Source organism: Spea bombifrons, chromosome 1 (genome assembly GCF_027358695.1).
Source record: "Spea bombifrons isolate aSpeBom1 chromosome 1, aSpeBom1.2.pri, whole genome shotgun sequence".
Classification (NCBI taxonomy): domain Eukaryota; kingdom Metazoa; phylum Chordata; class Amphibia; order Anura; family Pelobatidae; genus Spea; species Spea bombifrons.
Window position 1 is genome coordinate 22,008,527 of NC_071087.1, and position 16,771 is coordinate 22,025,297.

Sequence of the window (16,771 nt, forward strand, 5' to 3'; positions counted from 1 at the left end):
AAAAGTAAACAAATGGGGAAACATGAATACTTTGGCCAGTTTCCCTAAGCGTAGGCAGTGTTTAGGGAATTTGGTGTGATTTTACATTTCTAGTTGGTATATTGGAATGAGGGTTGGAAACTTATCATACGATTCTATTTTATCAGTGTTATTAATGGGGGCATTTTTTTGCAATGGCAGTAAGACTCTGACAGTACAGATGTATAGATTTCAAGCACATGTGATGTGCCATACTTTAAGTGACCATCTACAGCAAAGAGTGCTTTACCTGAGTGAGCCGGAATGGGCTTGAGCTCAGTATCCGGCTCGTTGTGATGAGTAAAGCACTTAGAAGAACCAAATCTTTGGTTCTTTTCATACAGGGTTGGTCCAGCTGGAAGACTTACCATCTCTGCTCTCCATTGCTTAAATCAAGAACCCTAGAGATGCACTGGATGCTGCAATGGCGCGTATTTAAACTGCACGGTGTCTCTGTATGTTTGTTACTGCAAATGGGCTCTGTACTTCATGGCCTACAAAGTAGCACTTTCAAAATAATATGGCCCTTCTATTTAAAAGTTTCAAATGGCATGTATTAGAAACCCATGTACTGTGCCATTATCCGACAGAATAGACATTGGGCCAAAATGTTCTAGTGCCAAAGAAATCTTTTACAAGCAACTGACTCTTCTCATTCTCTCCATTTGTCGGTGTTCATTTTAATGAAAGTATTGTCAGGGGACATACCCACACATAATAGCGTGTTCATGCTAAATTAGTCAGGCTTTATGTAAAATCAGTATGTGGCATTAGAATTTGTAAGGGAATGAAAAACGCTGTTTAGATGTTCTTTCTGTTTGTGTAAGCCTTGTTTTATTCCCACTGCCTGATATAATATATCTTTGTCAGACAAGGTCCTTTTATAATGACAATTCCAACCTGGTCTAATTGTAGTAAACCTAAGACAGTTAAATACCTAAGTAACACTTTCATTTTCTGAGCTAGAAAAATCTTGTATTTTTTTTATATAATTTTCATTACTGTAAATGTATAAAATGCCTGAGCAATGTAGTATTTCCTTTGACAGAATAATGAAGTTGTTTGGTTTTAAAATCTCTTCCTGTGGTTCCCAGAACAAAAGTTAGGACGACCATATATAACGTTCTCGGATGAATTTGGAATACTTGGCGCTAGTTATGACAGTATTTGGCATTATACCGTAAGCGAGGGTTATATTTTCTGCAGAGCAGGGGTAGAAAGAAAATGCTTAAAATTTTATTTTTGATACCCTTTAAATAAATGTAGAATGTTATTGGGTATTCTAGGTTTACACCTGTTTTTTATTGGGGGGTTTTCAGTTCTAAATAAAACAAATATTTTTTAGTTGTGTAACATGCTTGTCTTGGGGATTGCATTATACATTGGAATAGGAATCACACATTTGTAGTATCAAGGCTCAGGATCTGTGAAGAGTCGGTGTACTGCCAGCTATCATAGGGGATCATCCTCGTCCTGTCTTCACTGGGAATTCCTTGTCGTGATCTGACATACAATATTGATACGTTTCCAAAGCCTGAGATATGGATATTGGAATAGACACCACAGGGGTTATTACCGCAATTCTAGCGCAACACTTTCAATGTGTAGACCTTTGAGACAAATGACAGCAAGAGTACCCCATTGGTTGCTATGGTGATAAGACCTTTAAAACTGTGCACCAGAGTTAACCCCCCCCTACATGTTCTACTAATAGGTATAGGTTATAGCCCCCACCCTAAACTACAAAATGTTATTCAGCCATTTTCCTTATGGAGTGGGCATATTATAGATATATAAAATGTGTGTAAATTCACTTCATGGGAGTTTAATGTTCACCACTATTTGTGGTCCTTTGCACTAAAAATTTAATCATTACCAATTAAAGGCCTACATTTTTAAGCCTACAACCTATTAGGATCATAATTCTTGTTCACAAACCTACATAGAGTATTGCATGCCAAGTATCCTATACATATATAAAGAAGCCCTTTCCAGTATTATTTTATTTAAAGTTTATTAATGTTTATGGTACCACCTTGCTCTATTAATCATCTGTGCAGTGCGATCGTTACATGTCATTTGTTCTTTAACCTATGCCTCACACTTTTATTCATAGATCCGTACATTTAAATCTATGCATTCAGGCTCTACAAGCATTTTATGCTGATATTGTGCTCGTTTTTTTTTTTATTAAATTAAATTTTTTTTTTCTTCTATGCTTTTTGTACTTGAGATCAAATACAATGAATTACCGGTATAATCTTGTTTCTGGTAATGTGCAGGGCTGTAAGGAAATAGTATTTTTACTTAGCGAAGGGCATATGTGAGCCAAAAACTATAACCTAACCTCTATGCACCTTAAATGTTTCTGAACCATTTTCCGGTTTTATTATTCTAGAAACATTTTTATGCCTTATGTTTTGGATGTGTACACCCTTTGCCTACTTGTGATTTGTATATATAAAATAAAATAGTTTGCTATAACCTTGTGTTTTGTGACTAGTTTTAATGGGACCTCTTTCCTGCCACAGATTAAGCAGCAAAAAGGGGTGCAAATCTTGGACCATGGATTTGCACCCCTGTTTTTTGGCAGCTTTAAAAATGCATATTCATTTATTTACAGAGTACTTTTAGTATGCATTCTTTCTTCAGGAGGCTGTCTGGGACACAGGAATTCACATTTTAATTTTTAGTTTCTACCACATTGAGAATGCATTCATGGATTTCATTATTTGCAAAATAAACAAAAAAAATATTCTGCGCACTTCCTTATTGTCTTTTATGGATCACAAGACAATTCTCACATGTTCATGAAATGGAGGAAGGCTATTGTGCTCTAGAAAGATACCAATTTTATTTTGGTCAAGAATTCCAAATAATTTAGTTTGGGTTATTTTACTGAGGAAATTACTATTTCAGATGTATATATTGACACATTCACCTATTCTTATTGCATACTTAAGCCCTATACTGTAATTGTAAGCATGCCCCGTTAATATTTTCCCTGGGCCAGATTTACTCTAGCGCAAGCAGTGCTTTGTCTGACTAGAAGTAGATTCTACCTTGTAATGCAGAAAACAGACACACAATTTTAAGCGCATGAAAATCAAATACCTCTCGGACGTTTAAAAGAACTTGCTGTTGGTAGCGACAGAGGTTGACAAAGTAATTGGTGTGTCTGGGACATCTTGTGATTAAACCTTGCAGGACACTATGATCATGCCTACTTCATTTTACAGCACAAGATGGAAAGTATTGCAAAAGGCAGCTCTTTTTGTACCCCTTATTTCATATCCTAGCCTACACATCTGTAGTACCTCTAGAAATCTATCACCATTTTTGAATAATTTTACAATCTAATCTTACATTTATCTGTCGTGTTTGTCATTTTAGTGGCTATTGGGATCATTTACCAATCTTTAGAGGTCACCCAGTAAATTGTCAGTTGGAGATGCATCATGGGGTTTTAACCTCCCAGTTGAAGTAATTAAATGAATATAAATTAATTGAATCCTAACGTTAAGTAGCTAATGAACATTTCTTATGGGTAGTGTCCTAAAGATGATACACTACATGACCAAATATATGTAGACTGATGACCATCACACCTATAAGAGCTTGTTGGACATCCCATTCCAAAGCCATTGGCGTAACCGTTCATCTTTCCAGAAAACACGTTTCCACAGCTGCAGAGTCCAGTGGCGGTGTGCTTTAAACACTGTTCCAGCCAACACTTGACATTGTACATAGTGGTCTTCAGCTTGTGTGCAGCTGCTTAGGCCTTAAAAACCCATTTGAGGAAGCACCCGAAACAGTGCTTGTGTTGCTTCCAGATGCCGTTTGGAACGCTGCAATTGATGCTACAGATTGCCGATTTTTATGTTCAATGCGCCCTGAGTGTGTGATCTACCACTTTGTCTCTGAGCTGTTGTTACTCCTAGATGCATCCACGTCCCAATAATAGCACTTACAGCTAACCGGGGCAGATCTAGCTGGACTGACTTAGTAAATGAGTGTACCAAATTTAAAGTCACTCTCTTTAGTCTATAGAGGTGACACCTAAACTCCATCATTAGGAGCGGTGTCTACAAACTTTTGGTTGTATACTCTAGCATTACCACAATAACGACCTTTCATAATTGAAAAAAACAAGACATTATTTATTTTTTCCTAATGTCAAATCTTTGGAAAGACTAGGTCTGATTGGATATACTTTCTAGAAATGGTGCAGGTAGTTCTTAAATGCAGATTAGAAGCAACAAATACATTTTTTTATTAAAGAAACAATCATCATGTAGTAGTAACAGTTGATCTGTAGACTGCATTGTGGGGTCTGTTGTTACCAAATTACATGTTCATTATAGTAAATGCATGTGTAACCCCTCTAAACCTGAGCAATCAAACATGGGTGAATAAACTAGGCGGTCAGACTGTGATGTTTTGAAGTCTATGGAAACATTACAGGGACCATTGTAGTCCGTAAGCTTAATATCCAGTAAAGTTAATGAACTGGCATCTCTATTGGTATTTAAGACATCTCAAAGCTAACGTGAGCTTTACCTACCTGTCTCGGTAGCTGAAATCAGAATTTAGTGTATTATGCTACAAATGTAACCTGTCCCATGTGTGGTAATTTACAATTGTCAGTCCCTGTAAATGACTCCTGGCAAACCCAAGCCCGGTATCACCCACTCAATGCCCGCATATAAAACAAACAACAAATGTTACATTTTTTTGAAAGTCTGTGTTCATTAAGAAATGATTACACAGCAAAACATAACCGTGAACAGATATGTACAAAAAGTCAAAAAGCTTTAGACTAAAACACCTAACGTTTAGAACAAAAATATATAGATATCATTTTCATTAATACCCAGGGCAAGGATTTCCACTCATTAAAACCTCCTTGGTGGTTAAGGCAATTTTTGCTGTTTGCCTTTAAATATGTGTATTTTATTCATATATATATACGTCTTTAGTTGATTAAGAAGCTGTGAATGTATATCTGTCTTTCAATCCAGTCAATAAAGTGGGAAACATTGCTATAAACTCCAGGTCCCATAACTTTGGAAAAACATACAGATCCCCAAGAAGTCAGTCCATATAACGTCCACTGTCCTCCTTCTTGTTCACAGACAAGGGGACCGCCACTATCTCCCTGTGAAAAAAATAATAAGCACGAGTGATAACAATGCACTGTATGTATTGTAATGCAATGTGTGGATTCATTTTATTAGCACAGAAGAAGATGATAATATTGCAGATTAATACTTACGGGATGCAGAAAATCTTAAAAAGAACGCTCCAGCCCTATTTTCTTTGTTAAATGCATATTGATGTACGCTTTGAACATGCGCAGTAGTACTAGGGCATCATTCTAGTAAAATTTTTTGGTTTCATTTGAGGCAGTCAGAGGTTTTTAACAAAACTAAAATCTACTTTTCTAACGTAAATTAATAAAGAATGCATGCTCAAATTTGCATTTACTAAAATGCTGCATGCAAGGTACAGGCTTGCAGTCCAGGTGAATATGGCTCCTTCATATATTAAAAAATGAAAATATATATTTTTTTTGTTCTGTTAACTAGAGGAAAAGGACAGATTTATTCCCGACTTTAACTAGAAAGCAGGACAAATGGAACCTGACGCAATGAAATGATTGAAACTCACTTTATTAGTATTACTCGGAACTAGGGCATGTCAGGGTGGCCAACTGATTAGTGTTAATCAGCTGTCATTAAAAACAAATTCATGCTTTAACATTTAACATATACTACATTCTTCTTAAATTCAGCTGCTTAAGATGGCCATAAGTTACCATTAGTGACCATATACGACTTGACAAGGATAGTGATCAATGGGGAAGCCTTACCATGCAGGAATCTATTGTCCCGGACTCATACCCAGCACACAGCATCCTGGATGTTATGGTTTTCAAGTCAAAATAAGACTGACAGCGTTCCAAGGAAATAATCCGAACTTCTCCCTCTTGCAACTTAAATGGCACTAAAAAAAGATATTTTTTACATGAAAACTCTTTGAATTTCATAGTAATTATTTATACGATGCATAAATGTTATAGCTATGTAAACAAAATTTAAACATTTACATTTACTTTAACATTCTACCATATAACACAATGAGGATTAGCCACTAAGCAGTTCTTATTTTTAATTGGGTAGAGAAACATTTATCATCCTGTAAGCCTGACCAATAATGGTGTTAAGTGACCGGCTCTCTTGCGAGGGTCTCCTGCAAGAAGTTTTGCTTTTTGCCCTTCTTCATTAGTAGTTAAGGCTAGTCATCTCATTACAAACAAATATCAAGAAAACCTTATTCGACAGTAATAAGCATGGGAAACAGCAAAAAATTCAAATTTGTAAGATTATTCTATAAATACAGTGGAATCTCTAGGTTGAGAATATTTGAAGATAAATATTGGTAGTTGGACACATACAGTTATCCGTCAGATATTTGGTCCTTTATTCTAAATAGTCTGTAAGGCTTCTTTTTTAGGAGCAACAGGTATAAAACTGCTTTTTCTCAGGGCAACTTTTGTTGTTCGGCTGTGCTACTTTTTTTATAACCTCCACTGCCTCTCATGGTACCACAAAAATTGTAGCCACCCAATATATATATTGGTAAAATACTCCAAATGTACAATTCTGAGTATCTTTGCATTTGATTTTTAAGGATAATTGCTCTTTTAGCCACTTAATTGTCATGTGAAAAATATCAGAGGATCTTACTTACTTTTGTTGCCCATATGTCCCCATCCAGTGATGTAACAATACGTATCTGGTTCGACCAACTGGCCCTTAGTTGGGAGGCAAACTGGCCTCACATAGCTAGTCTCCACAATGTCCTCATCCAGTTCCACAATACTAATGTCGTAGTCCACCACTGCTCTGTTATACCGTGGATGGAGAATAATAGTCTTCACAAGGCGAGTCTGCATGAAATCAGATGGGTGATCCAAGTTGTTTATACCAAATACAACCTTCCATACGGCAGCATTTTCTCTTCTAGGAACAGAATACATATAACATATGTTTTAAAGTTCAAGTACAAATAAAAAAGGAATCTTTAGCAATCACAAATATGTTTTTTTGCTTTTACTGCAAATTTGGTGGTTGCGTGACATATTTGTCCACCCCTAGTCCAAATTGTGAATATTACATTGCCCAAGAGTTTAACAAATGAAATGAAATATACAAAGTGATATAAAGTGCTTTTTATGGGTATATTATTCACTATTTTGCAAGGGAATTGAATTTCAGCTCACAGACGTCACTGTATGTCATATAACACCACAGATTTGGGATAACTAAATGTAAGGGCGCATGCAGGTTCCTACAGTATGCCCCATTTTCTTTTTATTTTTTTTGTTTCTTCTTTTTTTGCAAATATACTGTGTGAACGTTTTATATAATAGTGTACAGGGCTTTGAATTTCTGATGTTTTAGATGCTTTTTTTCATATAAGGTAATTCATCCTAAATACATACGTTGGAATTTGGTAGAATCTTTTTTTTTCTCCCCATATACTTTTACCATATGTTATTAGGGGTCAGCCCCCGGTTAGCATCTCCTGCAAGCTGACCAACAAATCTTCCGAGAACAATCCTAGATTAAGTAGGGCCAGCTGAGCCATTGTTGTAAAAGAAGCTCATTAGTATTGTCCCTTTATAGTACATAGTGTAGCTGATTGTTTGAGTTGAAATATTTAACTCTCCTGTGAACTCCCAACACACTCATTTGTTAGGCCTTAATGCGGTGTGTAAAGAAACAACAGTTGTTGAACACTGACTACCATAATTCTCAGACAACCTATTTGGAACCCCTTAGTTAAGGGCACCTTAGTAACACAAACGATTGCCCTGCAAGAATAATGGTTTTGTAACCATCCATTTTCCAGAGCTCTACATAGTTCACTCTTGCCACTTATATGTATAAGTCACGGAATTCAGAAAAGCACATGTTATAGATTATAAAAAAAAAAGCTAAAGGCATGTTATAATAGGAATCAGAAATCTTAAATGATTTCAAGGTATATTCCGTTTTGATAATACAATTTTGAAGAATGAATCTCCAAAGCAAAATTTTTCAAACGCCATAGCAAGGTCACAATCATGAACATAAAAGAGAAGCATATTCTAGATAAAATGCACATGAAATTGTGTATTTTGCAATCACTTCGCTGACATTCCTCTAATTAGCAGAAGTGTTTCAATTCCAGTTGGGGGACCAGAAGATCACTCAATGTCCCTGATATCCTGTTCTATGAGTTTTGATACTGAAATACAAATAAGTTGCATCTACAATATGTTTATCAATACTTACCAGCAATAGTTGTCAGCATTGTCCATACCAGAGAACCTTCCTTGTTTAGATTGTATGAAGCAACCAACAGCTTAGACATAACACACCCTTATTTATAATACGCTTGCCAATGTACACTATTTTGTGGACAATTAGGCTGTGTATAATAGTTCCATAGACTGTTTATTAGAAAGGTTACTGTCCCTTACAGTGAAGCTAAACTTTGAAAGAAAAATGCAAACCTAAAGCGAGTATCTAACATGCATTATGGATACAGTTGGTTCCTGTGTGGTTGGAGACTGGCTTCTGCAGAAAACCAGGAATAAGGCAGCATTGACAGGTAAGTAAAGGCACTATTTTCAACCCCAACATAAAGGACAGATTCAGTAACCATCATCTTTAATATAAGTAAGTGTTGTGTTATCTTTTTCTTAATTGTTTAATTCTCTTTACATATGTTTACTCTACAAAGTTACAGTACACGCTACAGCATATAGCAGCACTTATATGTATAGGCCACTGTATTTAGGAAGTGTGTGTCTATGTTAACGTACATTGTTAAGAGTGTCAGGAGTGAGCCTAGGATTATTGACACAGGGGTGTGGGGCTGGCATTAACATTCACAAATGCTAGCATCCTATACACACATACACTAACACATGCACACTCTGAGGCCATACAGTAACACATACTAACTCTGAAACCATACATTCTCATGCACATGCTAACATCATCCATTAACCCATACACACACACTACCACCGGGGCCGGCCATACAATGGAGCCGACTGGGGCAATTGCCCCAGGCGGCACTTTTTAAGGGGCGGCACTTTGCCACCCCAAGCGCTTTTTTTTAAGCGGAGGAGAGAGAGGGGCGCCGAGTGGTTTTCGCTTACCCGCTCGGCGCCCCTCTCTCTCTCTCCTCTGCCGGCTTGTAATGCTGAGCGCCGGAAGTGACGTCAATTTACGGCGCTCAGCATTACAAGCCGGCACCGTGGCAGAGCAAGTAGACTCGCCGCAGGACTGTTTAAAGGTAAGTACCGGGGGGGGGGTTAAGGTAGATAATGGCGTCGGCGAAGTTTAAAATGCCGACGCCCCCCCCGGCGTCGTCGGGGGGGGCGGCATTTTAAACTTCGCCCCAGGCGGCATTAAGTCTTGGGCCAGCCCTGACTACCACCATAAGGAAACATACACTCACTCTCTCCAACACATACACTAACACACACTTACTCTAATACTATACACTTACACACACTCTTTTCTTCTCAATGTCTTTCTCAATTAAATAAGCAGTTATTTAAAGTTCACAGTCACATAAAGAAAATCTTGGTAAGGTCCTGTCCCCTTCCCACAGATCTAATCACATTGCCTCAGTTAAAGTAACTCTTTTTGAAATGTTAGGATGTATGCTGAGGACACATATTCAGTAAACTTTTTTTAATACTTGCTTTGTTATGATATATTTTTTCTCTATTGTAGATCTTCATAGACAATAGGATTATTTTTCGTGTAAATGCATGCTTTACATTAGTAACTTAGTTAATGAACGGGGTTACTCACCCTTCGAAGCAGTGAGCTACCGTTAACACCCATTTTTTCCCAATGAGAACACAGCCGCAGATGTGTCCACTGGGATCACTCTGGAGAGAACACTGCCAAGGCCAACGTCCTGGTCGGCTCGTCCTGCCACCAAGAATTCTCTTGCTCATTCGGGCGGCTGGACGATGTCCACAATCTGACAGAGACCATAACAAATTGAAAACATCATTTTCAAGGTTACGCTTTATTCTTTTAAAGATGAACATACTAAACCTACAACTACATAAATGGCTGATCTCCTCCTCAAGGCCAGGAAGCAACTGCAAATTCTAAGGCAACTGCAAGAAACACGATCACATAAACAGCCCACTCCAAATGATTTCATTATTAGGATTCAGTGACTTGATAAGAAGTATTTGCACAGGTAGAATTATAAGTGTTCAGTTCTAAAAAGATTTGGGTAAGTAATTGTAACCGTAATTGTCACACAACGTATCAATAATAAAAATCCCTGCTTTGTTAATGACGAATCTCTCTTTAGCAAGTGGACAACTTAGTGCAAGTATGCATTGTTGGTGCAAGACACTAATAATAGGTATTATAGGTCACGGTAACCCCCTGAGGCTGAGGACACATGGGGGTAGATTTAAGTTTGGGAGGGGGATACTTATGGATTTTTGGGGAGACTCCTTGTCTGCCTGCCCTGCCCCCTCTGTGGTCTAAGTCACCCTGTGCTCATTGGGGGCCCTAACCAGACTCCCTTGAACTAGCCGGCTATGGGGGCTGTACATGGCCAGAAAGGCTCCTTACGCTTGGGATTGATGCCAATCCCTCGGGATCACCCCGAAATAGTGACTCTTTGTCAGGTGGGCATTGCTGGCCATAGAACTGTATGGAGGGGCTGGGTTGTCTGGTAGTTGATGGGATTAAATCCCTAATCCTATAATTTTTGGTGTATAAATAAACTTCAATGAGTGCTGTTTTCACCTCAACATGCTGTCTGTCAGTGCTGGCTGATGCTTGGGGTGGGCTGCTATGATACTTTACTGTACTTTTTAGGACAATAACCACATTGTGTAGTTAAGCTTCGGCTAACCACAGGGCCAACGCAGCTCCGGTGCATCCCCCTACTCTCTACTGGTTCTGTCTGGCGCCGGAGGAGGAAGCGTAGTTTGTCGGGCGTACCAAGTCAGGATACAGGGCGTCCCGTCACATGTTTAACTGTTGCATATAGAAAGTGGACTCCCTATTTTAAAGTAATTTGAGAGAAATGGATTCATCGATCATCCAATGATACAGGAACTTTAAATCAAGATGCACAAAAAATGTGGGAATAACCAATATGCATGTTCTTTCAAAAGTTTGGGGTCACTTACAAATGTCTTTGTTTTTGAAAGAAAAGCTGGCTTTGTCCATTAAAATAAAATGAAATGGATCGGAAATACAGCATAGGCATTGGTAATGTTGTAAATCGCTATTGTAGCTGGAAACTGATTTTTTATGTAATTTTTTTTCTTTATCTTATTCTTTAACAGTAGCCATCTTGCCTACTGTCTAGTGCAGACATGTAGAAAACCTTGACGGTCCTCTAATATGACTTCCTAAGCACAAAGGGTGAACGTTTTTTCTATTATTATTATCAGTGTTTTGTGTCTAGGTCTTTCGTTTTGATTAATGTACGTCCTGTCAGACTAATTCATTTATTAAAAAGGTTTTTCAATCTACTGTTGCTTTTCCACAACACCAAACCTGACTGTGGATGAAAAATTGCTGTATTTTAAGCCACTTAAATGTGAATGGACTGCTCTGAATTTTGATTTGAGTTACATTTTTGCTCTTTGAATTCTTTTTTCATCCGGCTCTATGCTTCGTGAAACGGCAACTGACCTCTGAGTTTGTTAGGAGAAAAATCTGTCTTTGATAATTCTGAGTATCATTAATCTAGTGAGAAGAGAACACATAAAATCTGTTCCCACTTACATAGGTCGTGTGTAGTGCATTTATAAAAAATATTTGATAACATTGAATTAAGAGAATTAAAAATTATTTCTTCTGACACCGTTTACTTTTGTTATAGAAAACTAGGAAAATACTGCCTAATATAATAAGTGTAATGGTTTTAGCCAATCATCACGTCATATCATATCGTGTCACATGACTTAACTTATTTTAATGGAAAGTCGGGTCAGTTATATTTGTCACATATACCATTCCGTTATGGTGACCATATCGGCCATTTTTTGAGGGTCCAAAATCCATGTTGCATTTTCAGTATATAAATATATATGGGATGTACACCAATAACATTATATTCTCTGACAGGTGAAGTGAATAACATTGATAATTGTTATCATGGTACCTGTCAGTGGGTGGGATATATTAGGCAGCAAGTGAACATTTAGTCCTCAAAGTTGATGTGTTAGAAGCAGGAAAAAATGGGCAATGGTAAGGATCAGAGTGAGTTTGATAAGGGCCAAATTGGGATGGTTAGACAACTGGGTCAGAGCATCTGAAAAAACTGCAGCTTGTGTGTGTTCCCGGTCTGCAGTGGTCAATACCTATAAAAAGTGGTCCAAGGAAGGACCGGTGACAGGGCCATGGGCAGACAAGGCTCACTGATGCCCCTGGGGGGGGTGAAGGCTGACGAGTTACTGTAGCTCAAATTGTTAAAAAAGCTAATACAGGTTCTGATAGAAACAGAGTGCATTGTAGTTTGTTGTGTATGGAGGTCCAACCTCACAACTTACAGGACTTAAAGGATCTGCTGCTAAAGACTTGGTGCCAGATACGACAGCACACCTGTAATGGTTTCCTTGAGTTTATAGATCCTCCACACGGCAGTGAGTAAGATGAATGTGTACTCTGGAAAAATGGCTGATCTGTTCACCTTATTTATCCATAGTGCATAAATGAGGGCGGCAATTTGATCTTACCTTCTCTGGTACATGTCAGAGATACTTTAGCTCTGCTTTCACAAGTCTGCCTAGAAAACAAAATACAATAAAAAAAGTATGTTGACATATCTCCTAATTATTGAGTTTAGGTGTTTCAGCCACGCCTAAGTGTGCTAACAGGTGTATAAAATCAAGCACATAGGCAGCCATCTCCATAGTCAAACATTGACCGTAGAATGGGTACTAAGTAGTTCAGTGACTTTTTTTAATGTGGCACTGTCATAGGATGCTACCTTTGCCAGTCTGTTTGTGATATTTCTGCCCTGCTAGATCTGCCCTGGTCAACTGTAAGTGCTACTATTGTCAAGTGGAAACAGGGGCCGCCTTTGGGGTATGCGAGCTGTGCGGCCGCACAGGGTGTCATGGCAGCAGGGGCGCCATGCGGCCGTCCCATCACCAAGGCCAGGGCCGCGCCAAGGCGGGTGCACGGGATGCACAGTACCACGACAGCAGGGAGAGGCCCCCTTTGTCTCCTCTGCTCCCTACCACTGCCCTGACGTCGGTGGTGGGAGCGTGAGGCCTTGGTCGTAGTGCAGCACTTCATGATGAGCGCCAGAATAAGACGTCATATCCTGATGCTCGCGGGTGAAGCTGTGCGTGCCGCGGCAGGGCAGCACTACTGAAGCCTCGCGCTCCCACCACAGGACTTCACCAGGGTAAGTGAACAGCAAAGGGGGGGGTAGATAGTGAGAAGGGGGGAGGAGGAAGATAGTAAGTAGGGGAGGAGAGGGGGTAGATAGTGAGAAGGGGACTAGTAAAAATCTTGAAATAAATAAAGAAGAGTAAGATAATGAATGAAGCGTGGATGAATTGTGTGAATGGGTGAGATAATTAATGAATTAATGTGTGGATGAATTGTGTGAATGAGTGAGAGAATGAATGCATTGGCGTGTGGATGAATTGTGTGAATGCGTGAGAGAATAAATGAAGTAATGTGTGGATGAATTGAATGAATGAGTGAGCTAATAAATTAATGTCTTATGAATTGTGTGAATGAGTGAGATAATGAATGAATCAGTACGTGGATGAATTGTGTGAATGAGTGAAAGTATAAATTAAAGTGTGGATGAATTATGTGGATTAATTAATGCATGGATGAATTGTAAGAATGCATTAATGAATATGTGTAAATGATTTGTGTGAAATGGCTCATGCTGGGCTGTTTGGGGACAAAGATGGCTCAGGCTGGGCTGTAATTTGTGTGTTTAGTCTGGGTGCTGGTCATGTTCTATGTGGACACCAGGGCTGGCTTTTGTGTTGTGCAACCTCTAATCTATGTCTGTAATTTATTTTTTTTGTTTTTTAATCTATACCTTTAAAGCCGAGTTTATATGTGATTTCCAGTTGACCTATAGCTGCAAAGCCAGATTTGTGTGTTATAATTTGTGTGTTATCTATATCTGCTATGCTATGTTTCCATACATTATTTATGTATACCTGCAAATACAGGGTTTGTATATCTTATTTAGTTGATCTATACGTGCAGTGCTGTTTCCATGTGTTGTTTATTTGATCTATACCTTTCATGCTGAGTTTACATGTGACCCCCAGTTGATCTTTACCTATAAAGCTGGGTTTGTGTGTTATTATGTTGGAGTATATCTGCTATACACGCACGTGTTTACATGTGTTGCTTATCTGATCTATACCTAAACCACCACGATCGCCTTCTAAACTTAAAAGGTGTCGCTGAAATGCCTCGATAGCGAGGCATTCAGCGACACCAAACACCCACCCCAGGACGCGTCATGACCGCTCCAGAGAGCGGTCACCACCGCCACAGCGAGTGATTCTGCCACATCACTGCATAATTATTTTTAAATGTTACCACAGTTTTTTTAGTTATGTTTATTTTTTCCATATTTTTTAAATGTCATTGGTCGCTAAGGGGTTGATCTGATACTAGTAATAAAAAATAGTGGAGTTCCACTTTCATAACGGCAAAGCTTCACTAAGGAAGACTAAATTGTATTATTTAGTGGGTCACACCGTTCAGATAAAATCAAGCAGACTGCCACCCTGTGCAGTTTATCGGATAATAGAAGAAAAATAAATACAGTGGAATCTGATTTTAGCATAAAAGTACTACCAAGAAATCGCATGTTCTAAACATATATTCATTTGATTAATACAACATGATACCATTCCAGCCTGAAATATTAGAAAGCACTGTATGTGGCCTGACACATTGTGAGCTGTCTTTTAAACGCCAGAAAGGAAGCGTGCTGTCAATGTACCACAATGTTGAAAGATCATACGTCAACAATCTGTAGGGTGCAGTGGAGCAATATGCTTCTTATTAAGAAAGTATACAGTATTTTGTTTAGTATAGTGCTTCAGTGAAGCATATTAACTGCTGGAATCTGCAACAGCTGAGGGTTTAATAAAACTAAGAATGGAACAGTTTAGACAATAATACACAGGGTGTGGAAAAGCGTTGACGAGTAATTGTTTCACTTTACTATCGTAAGTGAAAGATGTGTATGCAGTCAAAACTGCATATACCGTATTTGCTCGATTATAAGACAACCCTGATTATAAGAATATTAATTTAGGAAAAAAAGAAAAAGCCTGAATATAAGACGACCCTATAGGAAAAAAGTTTTACCAGTAAATGTTAATTCATTAAACTATGTGAACTATTTTTTTTTATAAAAGCTATGATTGAGCAAAATATTTTGTTTTTATTGCCTTTTTTTTTCCAACCTGCCCCCCCAGTTATGCACATCTGCCTCAGGCTTTCCACTCTGCCCCAGAAATGCCTTATACCCCCTATATGCCACTGTGCCCCATGATATGCATTTTAACCCTCTAAATGCCACTGTGCCCCATGATATGCATTTTGACCCCCCCATGTGCCACTCTGCCTCCAGAAATGCCTTATACCCCTATATACCACAGGAGGATCCAGGTCCCCTGCAGCGCTGCAGGGGATCTGGATCTTAGTCTCATAGTGAGACCTATTTGAGGTCTGATTATAAGACGACCCCGATTATAAGATGAGGGGTATTTTTCAGAGCATTTGCTCTGGAAAAAACTTCGTCATATAATCGGGGAAATACGGTACTTAGGTATTTAGAAAAGCTACAATATAGAGTTTAAATGTTATACTGATTTGCAATTATTTTATGTATATGGGAATTTTAAGTCAAGAAAGAGCAACATTTCTATTATTTTCAAGTAATATTATATGTGGTCAAATGAAAAAAATGGGATATTGCTGGGGAAAAGTAACAATGGGGGAGAAGAACAGGGTTTACCAACCGAGTGAATAACTAAGGTTGCTAAAAGTTTTTTAATCGCCTGCCATGTCTTTCTTACCCTTTCATGAGCAGCTCGTGAAATGTAGATCCATTTTTCTTTTTCCAGTCTTTAATTAGATGCAGCATTTTATTATGTTCCAAATGATCAGCTTCTTGGGCAAATTCTGCCACTGATGGGCCGCTAAAATGGAAAAGGAGCACTTAAAATACTCTTGCTAGTAATTGTTAGTAAGTTAACATGACATGAAAGGTATTTTTAGTTTAGAAGGTTTAGAAGGAAAAACTAAAATAAATTATTCGTTTTTATGGTGTAATAGGGCAGCATGGTGCTGTGTATAAAAAGTGATTCTGATGTAAAGTTGGGAAAGTCGGTAGTGTCTTTGTGTACATTCTGTATTTTCTATTCACAATATTACACATTATTATGATCTATGTGATACAACCCCTGCCAGAGCTCAAGGTACAAAACTAAACATGCTCATAAATAATCTATTTAATAAAAGTATGCAAAACCTGAAAATGTTGACTTTCCCTCTTTCGGAACCAAATCTTTTTGTCTCTCTTTTGACGAGCCTCTAGGAGCTCAGAACATTTGCATTGTATGAGATATCATCCAACTTAGCAATAATAATTCTCATCCTGTGTGTGTCAAATCTTTAGAAAATGTTTCCATATT

At 38.3% G+C, this 16,771-nt stretch overlaps 1 protein-coding gene across 1 annotated transcript in view; it reads right to left on the reverse strand.

Annotated features, from left to right (window-relative positions):
• Window positions 1-4,288: 4,288 nt before the first annotated feature.
• CORIN (corin, serine peptidase) overlaps window positions 4,289-16,771 on the reverse strand; it is a 95,475-nt gene continuing 82,992 nt past the window's right edge. The window contains exons 17-22 of the mRNA XM_053458426.1: window positions 16,154-16,276; window positions 12,812-12,861; window positions 9,900-10,074; window positions 6,772-7,043; window positions 5,891-6,024; window positions 4,289-5,176 (exon numbers count right to left, since the gene is read on the reverse strand). Coding sequence (XP_053314401.1) covers window positions 4,994-5,176; window positions 5,891-6,024; window positions 6,772-7,043; window positions 9,900-10,074; window positions 12,812-12,861; window positions 16,154-16,276 — 937 coding nt within the window. The 3' untranslated portion in view covers window positions 4,289-4,993. The remainder of the gene's footprint in view (window positions 5,177-5,890; window positions 6,025-6,771; window positions 7,044-9,899; window positions 10,075-12,811; window positions 12,862-16,153; window positions 16,277-16,771) is intronic.